Genomic DNA, 18,754 nt, shown 5'->3' on the forward strand with positions numbered 1-18,754 from the left:
CAGACCGCAACAACTTTGGTTGGCTTGGTAGCAGCGCATTTCATCCTACGCATTTCTGGCTGCTCTTTCTCATTAGGTAAACATGGACCAAATGGAGAAGAGGTTGATCAAAGAAGTCCGCAAATATGTACATTTGTATGACTCCCTCTCACCCCACTACAAAGAATCTGAAATGGCTGCAAACCCCTGGAGAGAAATTTCCAATAACATCGGTGTGGGCGTGGCGGAATGTACGAAGAAGTGGAAAAACTTGTGGTACATTCACCTCTGAAAGATACTCACCACACGGAGCAGGGATCCAGAGGGAAAGAAACTTCCCGAGTTTTATATTTTTTTGTCTTGGCTGGGACCCAGAGTCAAACTATGACGAGGGCAAGGTAAATATACTATGTACCGTCATGTTTTTGTATCATAAACCTCGCTAAATCGTGGTCGCCATATTTGTTGATGAAGTTGATGTCTGAAAAAGGAAACAGAAATGCTTATAAACCCCCCTACCAACTAGTGGTGTGGCGGTGTAATCGCGGAGTGACGCCAAAAACACCAGCACACAAGTATAAATGCTCACAATGGCGTAGGCCACTATGCCATAGGTACACCGTCGATTCCAATGACATTATCTGGGTGTGTTAGTCCAACTCTGAGAAATTCAATTTAGTATGATTTCAGGTGGACTAACATGTTTACACGTGTTTTAAAGTTTTAAAGTCAAACTTTAAAAAAAGTTTGAGTTGGACCAACACAGCAAATTGATTTTCTCAAATGTCATATAAACGTACTGTGAAAGAGACAATAAAACTGGGACTCATGAAATCATTTGTTAAGACAAATAGCTTGACATTTATTTAGTGCATAACCTGTATTTAACCTTGTATATACATAACCTGCATTTTCAGATTCAGGTGAATAAATGACACACAATACAAAATATTCTCAAACAAACAAAAAAAAACAACTAAAAACGTGTCTAGTCAAATATCCAGTTTTACAGTGCAAGCATTGTCAGTGTGCAGTTTGGACTGGTTCTTGAAGTTTCATCATTCTCATGGCATATTTTTGAGTTTACTCATAGTACTTTAAACACATTGGCATCAGTATCAGGCACGTAATTTGCAGCGTAATGGCCAGGCGGAATGTAAAACCAAGAAGAAATCCAGTCTCTACAATGCTGTCTGGTAAATGGTCTTGTGCTCATATGCTTCAGTGGTCTCCTTGGGAGTTTCGTAGGTCCCGTCCTCAATGGGTGGTGTGGGATTCTTGCGTTCATTGTACTCCACTATGGGGTAAGTGATGAGAGTCAGCACCAAAACAGCCAGCAGAATGTACAGTTTATACTCCAGGCACAAGAAGGTGCTGTAGGCGAAGGCGATGACGAAACCCAGTGACTCCCACATACGGTAGTTGGCGAACGCTGCCTCTTTGTCCCGGGGGAAGAGGACGCCGTAAAGAGCTGCAGGACAGAAAGCAAATCAAGAAATTAAAAGAAGGAGGTGTCGATAGAACGAACAAACTACAGATGACTTTGCTTTACAAGTGATGCGACCAGAAGAGGGAAGCTTATGGTGTGGACCAAGGTGAAAAAGGGATTCATCCTCCGGGGAGAATGAATGTGCTCAGTATATTTCTTACCATTGGTCTGAGTTTGCCAGATAGCGTCTGCCATACCCCACAGAGCAGGAAACACAAAGAAGACAGGCAGCTGGTCGGGATGAGGCCTCCAGTACAAGAGAGCGATGATAGAAGCGAAGTTGGTGAGTGCAGCTGAAAAGAATAGATGTAGAAATCAAATGGCTGTCCGCAGTTCAGCTGTATATGTATTGTTAAGTCTCTATTTACTGTATAATTATATGTATAAAAGTTTTTTACACAGGTACAAATTCAATGTGCATTTGATGCAGCTTTATACTTCTACTCCACCACATCTCAGAGCTATTGGACTTGTTACTGCACTGCATTTATCTGACAGCTTATGGTTCTTTTCAGATAACGTTTCTCAGCCCTTCTCCCATCCAGTGAAAAACATGTATCATGAGATGTGTTGATTTTAAATGTTTGTGTTTGTGTCTAAATTAACTCTCTAAAAACTTTCTTGGATCAGTGTCCAGGAGCGCACTCTGGCACAAACTGGACCGTTCGTAAATTCAGAGCACTGTCAGAATGTACTGTTCAGTTATTCAGAGCACCACACTCTTGGAGTAGCAGAGCACAGAGTGGAGTGAATGTATGATTAAGTTAACTTTTCGTTAATTAATGTAGAAAAATAACACTCCCGTTTCTTTGACGAACAGAACTCTCATATTAGTGTAGAGCTTTAGACTGAATTTATGATCGCACCCTGTCAGGTCACTCACTCTCTAGGACCATGAATGTTACTTGAATAAGTAAACACTGACCAGCAGGACCGTATGCTGTCATGCTGGATGAAACTAGTACGGTTTCCTCCAGTTTGTTTTGCTATCGAGGCTAACGCTTGCTAATGCGCTGAAAAGTTAGCGTTACAGAAAAATCTAATATTCCATTTAATACCTCCCCAATGTCTGATGAGGTGGACATGATAACCCTTGATACACATAACGTTATTCATCCCTACAACTGTAAATACTTTTTCCCTAACCTGATATGAAGTGTGGACTGCACATGTGAGCATTTTTGATGATCGCCTCTGTTCAGTCCTTTGGTCTTATCACATTTGTCTTTGTTTTTGTTAGTGGGCAGTGGTGGCTGGTTTGCAGTAAAATTTCAGTTTTGAGCCATGACTCCTTCTATTCTGGCTCCTAATAACACAACAAAACGACATTTTAAGACTCCTACGTAGCCTACAGCCCTGTGGTGGAGAGTTGTGTTTTGCCTCCAGCTAACAAACTGACGTCACTGTGACGTCAGCACTAAAAGGGTCTATAAAGGAGTTAAAATTAGCACAACCTTAAACATCTAGAGCTGTCGAATACTGCCATTTAATCCAAGCATTAGTCTGGCTGCAGAAAGCAACACAGCACCATTTTCGCAACTATGAAGGTGGTGAACAATATCATTGGCATTTTGGACATGAAGCAGAGCTGCGCAGGTCTATTCATTGACCCATCCAAAGCCTTTGACACTGTTGATTATCTTATTTTAAAACAGAGATTGACTGGTATTGCGCCTAACCAGGCTGTGGGTTAGTTTGTGAATTACCTCTCAGATAGGTCTCAGTGTTCAGTTTGATGGGCTCACCTCTAACTAGCTCAACACTTGTAATGGTGTACTCCAGGGTTCTGTGTTAGGTCCGCTGTTATTTTTTGATTTAGTCTTGGTCAAAATGTGGTTGGTGCCAATTTTAATTTTTATGCTGATGACAGGGATACATTGTGTCAGCTCAACCATCACAGAGGCTGTAGCCAAACTGCAGGCTGTCTTTATTGTTATCCAGATTCAGCTTTCATTAATGCTGATAAAACTAAAGTTATGCATTTCTCAAATGCTCGTGAACACTCCTCATGTTCGTACTGAAGTTAGAGGTTGTTACTAGTTACAAATATCTCTGTATTTGGCTTGATGACTCCCTGTCTTTTAAACCTCAGGTTGATAATCTTAAAAAGCTGAGGCTGAAGTTTGGGTTTTATTTTAGAAACGAGTCCTGTTTCTCCTTTGAGGCCAGAAACAAACCAGTTGCTGCTACGTTTTTACCAGTTTTGGGTTATGGTGATCTATTGCACATGAATGCATCTGCACATTGTTTGCACGTTATACTGCATATCATAGTGCAATGAGATTTGATACAAATTGTAAAGCCCTCACTCATCACTGTACGCTTTATTCCAGGGCTGGCTGGCCATCTTTGACCTGTCAGAGATCTGACTGTAACTATAGTCTAAGATCTCAAAATTTAGTTTTGTCTTCTGTTCCTGGTGCTGAGACTGAACTGGGAAAGAAAGCTTTAATGTGCTCTGCTCCTCTCACCTGGAATAACCTTCAAAAAGATTTGAAACTACATGAACTGGTCTCTCTGCCTGATTTTAAAGCTCTCATACTATTTAGTACAAGGATGAATGAATCAGTTGGGTCTTGTTATTGTGCATAGGTGTTCTAATATTTATACATGTATGCCTATCATTTACGTTCAATGAAATTTTAAAGAGAGCCAGCCAACCCGAATATACAGGATGTGGTGATGAGCATGCAAAAACTGGGAGGTTGCATTCATATATGATACATCCCCATAATCAAGGACAGTCAAGAATGTAGCAGAGACCAGTCTTTTTATGGCCAAGAAAGAGAAGCAGCTCCTATTTTGAACAGCTGTTGACAAAGTGAATGCTTTATTGGACAAGATCGTAGATAAAAAATGAATGAGATTTTACCAAAAAAGAAGAGTGCGGCTCTCCCGGTGTAACGAGCGAGTCTCCCAAAGAGAAAGGAGCAAATAGAGTTAGCGGCTCCAAAACACATCATCACATATCCAACGAAATGGATCCCCAAAGCACATGTCACGTAGTTCTGCAAAGAAACACAACATGGATTTACAAAGTAGATTTTTAATATGTCACATATAAATTTGTGCGTCATATGTCACAGATATCCAGTCAGTAAATCTTAGAAACAGTGGTTAACGTAAAAATCCAGATATTTTAGTTGGGAGGTGACCAAAACAGAGCTAAAAGTCAGTTGATATCGGACACAAACACTTGTTCAGAAGATCTTTAGCCCCCTAGTGGTTAAAAATCTAAGAATAATGGAGACATTTTCAGAGCAGCTTTGACTGTTCTTTATGGTGAAAAGGCAATTGACTCCCAATCAAGCACTATAAAACCTCCTCTAAAATCAGGACGACAACATGAGTTACGAATTCACATGTGGAGTTCGCACCTTAGTGTACTCCCCACTGAGGAAGCTCTGCTCGAAGCCGCTGTACATGGTGAGAGGGATGAGGATCACCAGCCTCCAGTCCTTCAGCAGTCTAAACGTGGCCATGAAGGTGTGGCAGAACGGCTCCCGGTTCTCACGAAAGTGGCTAGACTGGTCCCGATCGATGTTGTCCAGAAACACCGCCACAATGATCATGGCCAGCACACCCACGCCTGCCACACGGCAAAGAGTAGACAACACTGACTGTTAGATAGCTGCAACGGTATATAATATATATAATATACAGTGCCATCGTGGTCTGAGAGTGTGCTACTGGTTTCTCTGATTACTTCCACCCTGCTGACTGAAGGTCTGTTAAGAAATAGAAGGTTTTTTAATAATCAGGAAGTTTACCTTTGCTTCACTGTAAAAACTATTGTATAAACAATGTGTTTAGGTCTAACTATTTTTGCTTAATAGGTGAAAATCCTCTTCCTGTGTTTCCTGGTGGAATCTCTGCTATAATAAAACAATCAAATACAGGCTTGAATTCACCCCCCAAAAATTAGTACCATCTAAAATAAACAGAAAAACAATCTTGAGAAGATGTGTTTGTGCAGAAATTTTCCGCCATTTTCACAGAGCAGCATGAGGCAGTAAGTTGGTAAATGGAGGGTGTGAAGTCAGGGAGCATGTGGTGGGGTGTGGAAAAAAATCTAATCTATATTTTTTCTTGACTCAGAAAGAAAGCAAATACTACGAATATTTCTGTAAATATGTCTCTAATGTTTGTTTTTCACTACATTTTAAACGAAGCTGTACGCGACATTCGGAGCATGACTACGATTCAGAGTCTGGGGCGGGATTGTCTGCACACGGCTCTCAACGTGGAGGTGGCTGTGCCATCAGCTAGCAGCTAATGGTGCTAACTCAATCAACAGCGCTTACAATGGCAACAGTGCTGACACAGCTAACATTGTTAGATAAGGGGAAATAGAAGATAGACATGACACTTCTGTAACCATCCCGATATCAGTGGCAACCATTGTATGAGTGCAGTGTAGAGCGGCAGCGATTAGCTAGCCAATGGGACACACTCACGGGGACACACCTGCATGCATGGCTGGACCGTCTACCACAACAACCCCAGAGAAGCTCAGATTACAACACACAGAGAGATCGTGACTTCACTCTCTGCTCAGAACTCCATTACTCCACAATATCTTTACATGACTCTTTGCTGCTATGAATGCTCTGAATGTTGCATACAGAACCTTTAAGTTTTAATAATAATCCTTGTTGTGTGTTTAACCCAAACAATGTGTAATTTGACTGCAGTTGGTTCAGATCTCAGTCCAGTTGTTTTGGTGCGCACCAGAGTGTGATTGCTGTGTTCACATCTGCCCAAACAAAACGCACTTAGGGGGCAAACGAACTTGAGTTCAGTTGAACCGAACCAAACAGGGCCGGTGTGAAAGCACCCTAAAAGATGAATGGGACCAACAGCTATTGAAACTGGTCCAGTATTGAGCGAGAGGGCGAAACAGGCTGCAGTATAATCATTTGGGGCATGTTCACACAGTCAATTTACATCGACAAAAAGTGCTTGTTTTTGTCACTGACATGATTATTATTCTACATGTCTGACCCTGAAATCACTATTGCTAAACCCACCAGACTCCATTTAAATCTACTGTCATTTTTTTCCATCATAAAACACACTTCATTTAAGTCGATATAGACAAAATAAAACTCACAAAAACTGTCATGGTTCATCTTTTCTTTTCTTTTTTTACCAACTCTGGTTGAAATAAACCCTTAATTCACCAGTTAGATGTGAATTATGTTGGCTCTATACACCCTGAAATTCATGTTTACTGGTGACTGATATGGGGCTGTTTTGGGGGCTCTTTGAAACTCAGTGTGCCTGAAAACACCTTCTTTGTTGCTACCTGTATGTTTAGGGGACTTCATCAAAAACCCCACTCTGTTATAGAAGAATACCCTCATTCCGTCTTGTACTGTGATGTCAAAGTAAACGCTGGCATTACCAATATAACATCCAACGAGTGTCCACACCAGCTTCTGAGCAGGTCTGGTGGTCGTGCTGTTGACGCTGATATTGAGGCCACAATCAGCCGCTCCACAGGACGCTAGCTGCTCATCTGGGATGTAAGCTGTCAGAGTAAACAAAACAGAAAATATTGCACTTAAATTCTTCACCAAGAACATGACAGAAAGGAGCTGTAACCAAATTTAAAAAAAAAAATAAAATAAAATAAAATTGAATAGTGGTTTAAATGTTTTTGTTTTTTAATTTCTAGAAATGGAGCTTCTGGGGGAAAAAATGTTTTTAATCTTGTTTTGATTTTTAAAGACAAAAGCTTCCCACTAAATTGACAACACTCAAACATATGCAGGTCTTTGATAAGAATGATGAGCATCAATATAATAAGAAATACTTCAAATATTCCCATCAATTATCTATTTTAATGAACACTTTTGTAAATCATGCTGGTGGGTGTATCTCTTAGTTATAAGATGCAAATCTCAAAGAGAAAATACTGATAATAAATTAGACATCTCTTCAACAGTGGGGAGTCAAAGTCTGTTTTGAACTTCTCCTTCTTTTGAATACTTTTATTACATAATAACTCTATATAAACAGTCAATAAAACACAATTCAACTTTATGTCTAAACAGTTTCCCCCGGAAATAAAAATGGAATAAATAGCTTCATCATATTCTTCCGAGAAATACATCTCCACAAGTGCCCGTCATCATCTGAGCTGATAAGCTGGAGAGCATTCACACCAATAAAATGATAAACTACATTCTTAAGTTGGCAACAACATCCACTGTCCGCACACACCCTCTCTCATTCTCTCCTAAAGTGAACCCATAAAAGAGTCAGCAGTTAGATCTTGGCCACTCAGGGGTTTGTGCCACAGTGTCAGCTACACACAGGATGTAAGTACAGTTACTCAAGTACTTCACTAAGGTAGTTGAGTACTCCCACTACATTTATTTGAAAACTTAAGTAACTTTGTAGGTTCAGATTAATAGAAAAATGTACCTAAGCAACAAATTAAAATGTATCATTATAGATTAAAATAAAACTTTATTGATCTCTGGTGATGAATTCACAAGCTGCCCAGCCGTTTATAAAATAATGAAATGAGCTCCATCTTTACCAGCTGCAGCTTAAAAGTAAGGAAAACATGAACACATCATTATATAATAATAAAATGGTCCAATCTGCGTGAGCACTTTTACTTTAGATAGTTTAAGTATATTGTGATGATAATATTCCAGTAGAATTTAAAACACATAGTAACAGAGTACTTGTACTCTGTGGTATTGCTACTTTTACTTAGGTAAAATATTTGAGTGCTTCTTCCATCATTTCTTGTTGTTTGGGTTCAGGGTTTTGGACTTTTGGAGGTTTTTCCAGTTGAACCAATGAGCTGTCAGTTATGGAGCACAGGGCAGTTTGATTTGACAGGAGTGGTAGAAAGGCGGGGCTTTTATAGTCACACCCACCATTGCAGCAGGTCACCAATGAAGATGAACCAGGAAGTAGAAGATCTGCAGGAAGTTCAAGTGTCCATTTCATGGCATAAAGGTTTGCTCTCATTACACTTCTGTCCTGTGAATATTCAGTTTAAACCAGCATGGCAGATGAACTCAAGCATTTCCTACAAGTTTCCTGTGTTGGTGCAAGTACCTGCTAACTCCAGTGAACTCAGAGGTCAGAGTTCAGCGTTGTTCTGCTCTGACCATATGCATGTGTCACTGATAAACTGTGTTTACAGTTTGTGATCAATATGTATTGATTACCCACACCAAAACACTTCTCCTGGGCTGAACGCAGTAACACAGAAGATGAACCTGACTCAAGACTCCAGGAAAACATCACGGGTAATATTTCATGTTGGTTTCTGACTATCACATAACTCTTAATTCAACAGTGGTTGGCTCAACTTAAATATTTGTTCCAGCAAAGTACTTAGATACTTAAATATAAGTAGAGCCAAAAAATAAAGAGACATTCAAAATGTTACTTAAATAAAAGTACAGGAGTATTATCAGCAAAATGTACAGTACTTACAGTAAAAGTACTCATAATGCAGTGTTGTATTATTATAGAATATCACAGTATCCTGTTTTTATCACTAATGCATACACCTTAGAGCATTTTAATGTTGTAATTAATTAAGCCAATTCTTTGTGTACCGCAAGGCAGGTTCTTCATCGTATCACAAAAGATTATCACATGTTTTTTATGTAAAAAGTAAGAAAGAGTATTCGGCAGAGACATAAGGGGAAAAAATGGGAGGAGGAAGTATTTTTCAATTATTATTTTGCACCATAAGAATAAAGTTGAAATGTCAAGAATAAAGTGGAACTTCCAGTATTAGGATAGAGGAAGATTTATTTTTATTTATTTATTAATGTATTGCGTTACGAGAATGACGTCTAAATGGCAAGAATAAAGTGGAACTTCTTTATTAGTGCCAAGCATAAGAAAAAATACCCCAACGGAGGAAGAGTTTATTTTTATTTATTTATTTATATGGCATTTTGAGAATGAAGTCCAAATGTCCAGAATGAAGTCCACTCCTCTGGTCCATCGAAGTGTCTTGTGATACAACATATCCTCTGACTATTGCACGCAGGTGTAACCATCGATACTCTTGTAACTCTCCACTACCGGCTACTTAAGTTTGCACAAATCCAGTTTGTGTAGTTTCTCCTTCTAAACTAGTGACGTGCCCAGTTTGACTTTAATCTTGACATTTCAGATTTTATGCCCGTCATTACTGCCTCAAACGAGGGAGTTCAAGTATCTTGGGGTCTTGTTCATGAGCGAGGGTAGAATGATGGATCAGCGGTTTGGTGCAGTGTCTGCATTGATTCAGGTGCTGTGTTGTACCATCGTGGTGAACAGGGAGCTGAGTCGGAAGGCAAAGCTTTCGATTTACTGGTCCATCTACGTCCCAACCCTCACCTATGGTCATGAGCTCTGGGTAGTGACCAAAAGAATGAGATTGTGGATATAAGTGGCCGAAATGAGTTTCCTCCGTGGGGTGTCTGGGCTCAGCCTTAGAGATAGGGTAAGGAGCTCGGAGTAGAGCTGCTGCTCCTTTGCATCAAAAGGGGTCAGTTGAGGTGGTTCGGGCATCTGATCAGGATGCCTCCTGGGCGCCTCCTGTTAGAGGTGTTCTGGGCATGTCCCACTGGTAGGAGGCCCCGAGGCAGACCCAGAACACACTGAAGGGATTACATATCTCATCTGTCCTGGGAACGCCTTGGGGTCCCCCACGAAGAGCTGGAAAGCGTTGCTGAGGAGAGGGACGTCTAGGGTGCTTTGCTCAGCCTGCTGCCCCGCGACCAGGCCCCAGATAAGCGGATGAAAATGGATGGATTTTGACTTCGCAACAACAAAAAAAATCTTTCTCCCTGGATTGATTTTTTCTTCTGCCTGGCACTAAGACTGAAATTTTGACTTCCTCTCCTCACATCAACTTCAGCCTGGCCCTAATACTCCTCCATATAAACGTAACTACTAACTTTGAGTCATTGAAAAAATGTAGTGGTTTAAAACCTACAGTATTTCCATCTGAAATGTATTATAGTAGAAGATTTCCCGTCTTTGCTGAGCAAGTTTTGTGTGACAGGAATTAAAAGGCTGTCCCATATAAGCGCCTGTCCCAAATATAGGCCTGTTGATTTCAGTGATTTAAACAAATAATAGCCTGGGCTACTAATGGAAGTTTTATGGTAGTCACAATTTTAAGTCATAACTACAGTTGTTTGTATTAAATAAATGTGTTCATTCTCCCCTTCATGATTCAGTCCTAGCTCTCTTCCTACCTATGTTGGTGTCCTGTCCAAAGATGAGCGACGACATGAGGTTTCCCCACACAGCCGACGACTGGAAGATGAAAAAGAAGATGCCAAAGTATTGGTTGATGACGTCAGATCCTTTGTTGCCGTCCTTGGCAGCCTGAGTGTTACCGGAGATTGTCAGGTAGGTGCATTTAGCCGACCACAGAGGAGAGCCACCCAAACCCAAGATCACTGAGGTGGGGATGAGGGTGTACCTGTGTGAAGGAGCAAAGGGGGATTGGTCTTTTACAGTTATTGATAGACACAATAAATTGATTAGTTTTCTCCTGAACCTGACCCTGCACGAGGTAGAGGCAGGAACACCCCTAACATAGGCCGTATAGGCGGTTGTGCAGGGCGCCACTGTGTGAAGGGGGCACTGCGCCACCAAGAAAAGAAGAATTCTAGTTTTTGGTTTTGCAGTCTTTTTTGAGGTGTCTCCACAAGTGACTTTGTTTCCCCACTGCAGCTGATACAATGTCGTGTTTAGCCCAGGTCAAAGCACAATTGTTATGTAAAAAGTTGAATAATCAAATATAGACTCCCTAGAACAGATAAACTTAATGCAGTGGCCTCAGCAGGTCGATTTCTCAGTCATGGTGTGAAGGGGATAGATAAGATAGTAGGGCTTGTTATTGCTACTTGAAACCTTTTTGGTATGGACTGAAATAACCCAGTACAAATGTGTATTGAAATATCTCCAGTCAAATGAAACCTGCGTTTGATCCTTGTTGCGCCCTGATGTTCCAGAATCATTGCCGAATCCATAAACTTTTTGTTGCTGCAATCTTGGGGGCTGCTCTCCTCTGCAATCAACGCATTCTCACTGCGACCTCATCACATATTGATGTTTGGTCATGGACTTTCCACGTCCACATACAACATGCAAGGTACCCTGGGTGCGCTGGTTCTTGGCGTTCTAGGACACCGTGTCAAGTTCTGCCTGTTACATGCATTGCCTTCTTTCAAAATATGCGTCTGTTTTCATGGGACATTTACCGTTTATATACAGTCTCTTTCAAAATAAACGCACTACATCAGTACAACACTACAAATTGACCTTTTTTCCTTGAACACCTAATGCATGTGGTTAGGTGTAGGATAAAAGAACAGGGTTTGGCTTTGGAATCTTACGGGACGTGAAAACCGCTTTCAGGTGAATGTCGGTGTTTGTTGGACCCATCCACCACCCCTTAACTTTCGTTCTTGTCCCGCCGCATTTCCCCCTGATGGTGAACTATGAAATTATAATGGCGACCGGCTGTGTATCATGCAAACATTAAAGGACGCCTTTTTTCATCAGTGTCTGATGCCACAAGTCACAGCCCAAGCACCGGATTTGGAGTGAGACCGGGTTGCTGCAAAATTGTCAGTTCAATGTCTGCCCAGTTAGCAGGAGCTCACACAGCAGCAGCGGCTAACATCCAACACCACAAGCTCACACCAACACTGAGTAGCTTGTGTGTGTGTGTGTGTGTGTACGGGCGGAGCTCACACTCATCAGCAGCAGCTACAACCCCTACCGTCTGTGGCGTGGTGAAGTCGAAGTCGTGGTGTATTGACAGAGTTGGCAGTTCAGTGTGCCGAGATGCTACCAAAACATTTGAAAGTACGGCTGCTACTCGCCACTCCAGTCACCCTATGTGTGTTAAATGAAAGGGGGCTCCAACAATTCTAGTGCGGCCAATTTTTTTCTCCTTCATTTTTTTTTAACACTGCAGTAATAAAGTATTCACTTGTAGTAATTCAGTATTTTAACATCTATAATACTGATATCTCTTTTTAAAAAAATCTTTATTATTTTGTGTTATTAAATACATTCTTTGAAACAATCTATTGCCCACGAGAAGGAAGAAAACTGAGGAAGAAAACAGAAATATACTAAATATAATGAACAGTAACTGATATCTAACGGCCACCATGAGCCTGAGGATGTTATTGTTGGACTGATTGATTACCATCCAGGGTAGAGGTTTCCAAAGGAGTAGGAGACGTAGCAGGCCATGCCCACAACGATGGTCCATTTACAGCCCAGGTTCTTGATCATGATGGGAGGCAGGAACATGGAGGAGATGATGATGGAGGCGTAGATGACGCTCAGAGACGCCACGCCCATCCCCTGCTCTGCATTCAGACTGCTCTGCACACACAGTGACAGGACTCTCCGTTAGAGGACAACGAGCCAAGAGCAAGACAGATTTATACAGTTGGTTCTTGCTTTGGGCTCAGTGTAAAAGGATCATGGGATGGACTTAGTCATGTAAATCTAACAGCTCAGTAATAACCTTTAAAACATGCACAGAAGGCACTTTTGTCATTATTATTTTTATTACTTACTTTATTACGTCCCAGTCAACCCATCAGTAAATCCCTTAAAGCCTTACCACACTTTCATGAGGTATGGCATTTAAAATGAACACTAAATCATAATTGAATTTCTTTTAAAAAAGGACATTTAAGGGTTAAAATAATTATAATGTAATGAAATGGTAGGGAAACAGAAAACTAATATTAAACTAGATAACATTAACATACACTGAAACTAACATTAAAACTACTAGTATTATTATTACTACTATTTTTAATTTTAAGGGTACATTAAAAGGCTCTCATGCTAACCTATAATTAGAAACTACATACGATTTTAAGGTAATCAGTCAAATGTCTTAAACTTAGAGTTTATTGTATTTAAATGAACGAGTCTGTATAGCCAGTGAGTAACACTGTAAATGATGCACAAAAGACATTTTTAAAAATTCCTTATCTAGTTCTCCCTCCATGAATCAACCAATGAATCAGTCCCCTAAAGCCACCATGACACTAAGTCTACTTTTCCTGGCATTTTAATGAACAATTTAATTTTAAGGTGTAAAACTAGCAAATGTAATAATATGATGAAATTAAAGGGAGCTGGGAACTGAACAAAGCATCTTGGTCTTTAAAGAAAGAAATATTCTCAACCCAAACAAACTCATTAACATAAATGATGCTGTAAATGATGCACAAAAGATATTTTTAAAAATCCCTTACCTAGTTCTCCCTCCATTAATCAACTAATGAATCAATCCCATTAAGCCACCATGATACTAATTCTGCTTTTTAAAGGCATTTTAATCAACAATTAATCTTAACAAAATTTAAAAGTTAAGGACAATTAAGGGATGAAACTCATGTTTTAATATAATAAGATTATAGGGTGACAGGAAACTAGCATTAAAACTATTATAAAACCTATTATATTTTATTTTAAGGGTACAGTAAATGGCTCTAATACTTACTTTTTATTATCAACATTTGATGTTAAGGTAATAACAAAAATGTCATTTAATGGATTTATTAAGTGAATTTGATTCATTGTCTGAGTTCATTGTGAGTGAGTGAATTTATGTGAGTGAATGAGTCTAATTTAATTTTAAGGTATAAAACTAATAAATGTTCTAATATAATGGAATTAAAGGGAGATGGAAACTAAATATTAAAAAAAATATTATTTCTATTTTCAGTGTACTTTTAAAGCAACTCAGTCTTTAAAGAAAGAAAGATCCTCAACCCAAACAAACCTATTCACATAAATGATGGTAAAATTATGCACAAAAGACATTTTAAAAATCCCTTAATTAGCTGTGCCTTCATGACTGATCCCATGAATAAGTCAGTGTTTTTAATGAACAATAAATCAATACAATAATAAACTCTTGTTCTCTGTGAGGGTCCTAAGGACAGAGGGATGTCGTATGCTGTAAAGCCCTGTGAGGCAAATTGTGATTTGTGATATTGGGCTTTATAAAAAAAAAAAAGATTGATTGAAATTGACCTACCTGTAAACTCTGCAGGCCTCCGTAAGCCGTGAACAGAGACAGAAACCCAACAGAGACCACCAACACATTCTTGAAGTTGCGGCTGATCATGGCTGCCACTCAAAAACGAACCAAAAACCCCAGATTTTCTATAATTTTAAAAGAAATAAGAAAAAAAGTTTTAACCTAAGTGGAGTTTATTACAGGAGTAATGGTGTCACACAGCTGCTGCACAGAGTAACGTCAGAGTGAAGTCAGAGGCAGCTCTCTGCTGAAAATGATTGTGACTGATAAACTCATGTACTGGAAATAGCTGAGAACAAAGTCCAACCCTCACACACACACACACACACACACACACGTTTTTTGCAGAGGATCCCTTATCATTGGGACTCTGAATTGCTTCCCACATGTCAAACTTTTTGACGTAACTTGCTCATATATATAAGGCAACACCTCCCTTCTTAGAATCATAAAGATGTTTTGATCATAAAAACACATTTCTTCTTCAGTCTGTTTCCTTCTTCCTGTATATATTTTCACTCTTCTTCTTTCTGGTTCAGATATAGAGTCTTGTGTTTCTCTCTGGCTGTATTTAGTGGTAGCAAAGAGAAGTGGTGGAGGAAGTATCTAAGTATCAAAATTAAAAATACCAATACAGAAAAAAAATTAAACTAAATATACCATTAGATTGTTAGTGCTGATGCATAAGTAAGTCCCATAACTTCCTGTAATATCCTAGAAATTAACTAATATTTAATTGTAAATTAATCTGAGAGAACAGTGTAATATTATACTAATTCTAAGGAAAATAGACACACCTATCGGTCCATTTTTAATCATTTGATTCCATTCCATATTTGAGCATATCTATGATTCAGTTTCAGAGTCTGGGGTGGGATTGTCTGCACATGGTTCTCAACATGGTGCTGGCTGTGCCCAGGCTGTTCTCATGTACTTGCGTACATTTTCCTACGAAAAGTAATGCACCAAAATTCATAATCATGAGCCAGTAATTTGTGTATAATCCACTTAATTGGGAAGGTTGCGATCACATGACCGATGCGCTGGTGGTAGTAAAGAATAAAGAAAGAAGTGATCCTGTAAGGTCAAAGATTGGAGTGGTCTATGAGTCACAAAACACAGGACTTTCCTCAGGAGACCACTGTTTGGAACCTTGTGACCTTTAACTCTTTTTAGGGTACGTCCTCATTGTGTTTCTTTTCCTAAAGCTGACCTACATACCTTGATGTAAAGTATTTAATTTTACGTAAAGCAAGTAACTTTATGTAAACTAAGTAACTTAATGTAAAGTGTGTAATGTCATTCGTTGGGCATTAACTCATAGGATATCTTAACCTCCGGAGACCCAAACTTTTGTTTGATATTTGGGTCAGTAGGACCTGATAAGTATAAAAGTATAAACATTGTCAATGATAATTAAGTCCCAGTAGGCCCATTTCCACTGAAGAAGTTCCTGGTACTATTTGGGGGGCAGGAACTACTACAGGAACGTCCTCTTGCTCGGCCCTCTCAACCGCTGTGTCTCCACTGAGAGAGCAGAGTAGGAGGAAGGTTCCTGTAAAGTTACCGGGCTCTGGATGTGACGTAATCGTTGTGCGACCATTTTGACTGGGGTGACGCGGCAAAGAATCTTCACTCGTACGATTTGTCTTCCATTTCTTGCTTTTCTTCTTACGACTCCTTTTAAAAATGAGACTCCTCGTCTGCTGAGTTTTAAAAATGCCGGCTATTTTGCCGCTTTCTGTTGACGTCACATCCCTCCTTGAGTATATCCAATCAGCACCAAGTAACCCCCAAGCCCCAGCCAGGAGTTTTTCGGGGCCGTTCTGAGTACCTACTCCGAGGCAGGGACTTGTTTAGCCCCTGTAAAAGTTCCGGAACTCTGTCCTTCGGGGGTGGAGACACGCACCAACGGCCCCGGCCCTGTAAAATTACCCCAAAGTTCCTGCAGTGGAAACAGGCCTATTGTCCTCAAACAAGACAACAATATAGACCCAATATCCCTTAATGAGACAACAATACTTTTGTGTTGGGATCGGCTGCAGACTGACTTGGCAGAGGTGGCTGCCATCTTGTTTTTACATGGATTAGTGTATTGTGGTCTTTCTACCACTAGATGGCACAAAAAAGTGTCCACAAACGAGGACAACAGGTCTAAGTTAATCAAAATGAAGTATAAGGTCAAGTAAACCTGAAATCTGATGTCCTCATATGAGGACACGGGGTCTCTGGAGGATATGCAGTGTTGTATGTGCATTTTCATAGGCTATCATACATTATATGACGATACATTGCAGAGCTAGCTGCTAGCAGCTAATAGTGCTAACTGCAATTTCCCTACTGTTGGGTTATTAGAGAGGTTATTTTATCCTTTCTTATCTTAACTCCACAAATGGCGCTAACAACAGCAACAGTGCCGACAGAGCTAACACTGTTAACGTGGGGGGCAACTGGAGTGTGGGCGCTTTTAAGACACCGCCGTCCTGATATCAGCTGTAACCTCCGTATGAGCTCACTGCAGAGTGGCGGTGGGTGATTAGCTAGCCTGTGGGACACACACACACACACAGGGACAACATAACCGTTTTCCACAACAAAAAACAGAGAAGCTCAGATTACAACACACACACAGAGGTAGCATGACTTAATTCTCTGTTCAGGACGCCATTACTCCACTACATCTTCAAATAGTGTTTTGCTGCTATGATAATGCTCTGAATGACGCGTACAGCTCCTTTAAGATTTTAGTCATCTTAAATGTAACTCTCTGCAAATCAAAGACTTTTTAAACCCAGCACAACCAATTAAACAGAAATAAATGTCTCAGACGTTTGCCTATACTTTCTCTTTAATTTTTACTAAAGTAAAACCCTCCCCAAGAAATGTCCTCTTACTTGGTTTCTTTAATCTATAACACTGCATTAATTTATCATCATGTGTTCTGTAGGACAAATCTTGTTAAAGTAAGTGGAGTGAAAAGTGAAATATTTCTCTCTAAATTGTGATGTAGTGGAAGTATAAAGTGACATAAGATGGAAATATTCAAGTAAAGTACAAGTACCTTCAACGTACTTTACAGTACTTCAGTATGTGTACTCATTTTAGAGTCATCATATTTACATTACACTTAATATCCATACATACAGGAGCAGTGGCTCACAGAGCAAAGGTTTATTGTATGTTATTTCTGATCCTCTTCTTTTTACGAGGGCACCACGTTGTCGTTTTTACAACATGATAGCTTGTTGTTGTTTGAAAAATATGTCAAAAACACTGCAGTCCGCTGTTTGTTATCTCAGCTGCTCTTGAAGGGAAACAAGCAGACTGATGTGTCAGGCCTGTGTTAAATACTATTAAAACCCAGATCTGGTCTAATTCTAACATTCAAGGCAAATATAATTATTCTTTTTTATTATTATTATCATGTTTCTATCAAGACAGTTTTCAATAAATGCTGCTTTAGAGGTGCTTCTGTACCGAATAAGTCTGTTTATAAAGTGAATAAAACGTGACTGGGTTGATTAGATCGTCCTCTGTCACAGATTAGGAAATAGGTTATCACTGATTATGAAATTAGGCTACCCAATTATGTGAAACTGTCCATGTCAGCACAGAGCAGCCATGTAGTAGGTTATTAGTATATTAGTAACTAGGTTATTATAAACACTGCAGTCTTAGTTTTGTATTGTTAACAGGTCATTGGACTTTTGGACTCAAATGGTTTGTATTGCTTTTGGCATTGAACTTATACGACCGCATACTAAACCTGTATTTGTTGCATGGTCCGTGCATTCCATTTAAGTAACTTCATTGATAAAGCACATTTAAAGTGGAAACAGACAACTTTTCAACCCCACCCCAGTGTTTCTTTTTTTTTTTCTTTTTCTTTTTTTCAATTTGCATTTTTAAGAATTTTTTAATATACGTATATAGAGACCAAAAAAGATAAGGCAAAGGGGAAAAAAACATAAGCAAACAAAAGCATTCACAATATCAGGAAATATGCGACAATAATATAATGATAATGAATTAAGACATTTTAAAAAGAAAAAAAAAGCCAATTATTTATACATTATTTCGTGGTATGTAGTTAAATACACCCAGTTTAAATTTAATACATAGAGAGAATACATTATACTAGTCCATACCCATTGGTAGCTTTGTCACCTTCTACCTATGCCAATCCTCAATGCCTATGTGCAGTTTCACATAGATTG

General features: G+C 39.5%; 1 protein-coding gene across 1 annotated transcript in view; it reads right to left on the reverse strand.

Annotated features, from left to right (window-relative positions):
• Positions 1 to 813: 813 nt before the first annotated feature.
• The window catches only part of unc93a (unc-93 homolog A), a 22,875-nt gene continuing 4,934 nt past the window's right edge, over positions 814 to 18,754 (reverse strand). Inside the window, exons 2-9 of the mRNA XM_050058820.1 lie at positions 14,535 to 14,662; positions 12,675 to 12,856; positions 10,702 to 10,931; positions 6,876 to 7,001; positions 4,846 to 5,057; positions 4,341 to 4,476; positions 1,630 to 1,761; positions 814 to 1,450 (exon numbers count right to left, since the gene is read on the reverse strand). Coding sequence (XP_049914777.1) covers positions 1,161 to 1,450; positions 1,630 to 1,761; positions 4,341 to 4,476; positions 4,846 to 5,057; positions 6,876 to 7,001; positions 10,702 to 10,931; positions 12,675 to 12,856; positions 14,535 to 14,624 — 1,398 coding nt within the window. The 5' untranslated portion in view covers positions 14,625 to 14,662 and the 3' untranslated portion in view covers positions 814 to 1,160. The remainder of the gene's footprint in view (positions 1,451 to 1,629; positions 1,762 to 4,340; positions 4,477 to 4,845; positions 5,058 to 6,875; positions 7,002 to 10,701; positions 10,932 to 12,674; positions 12,857 to 14,534; positions 14,663 to 18,754) is intronic.

Source organism: Epinephelus moara, chromosome 12 (genome assembly GCF_006386435.1).
Source record: "Epinephelus moara isolate mb chromosome 12, YSFRI_EMoa_1.0, whole genome shotgun sequence".
Classification (NCBI taxonomy): domain Eukaryota; kingdom Metazoa; phylum Chordata; class Actinopteri; order Perciformes; family Serranidae; genus Epinephelus; species Epinephelus moara.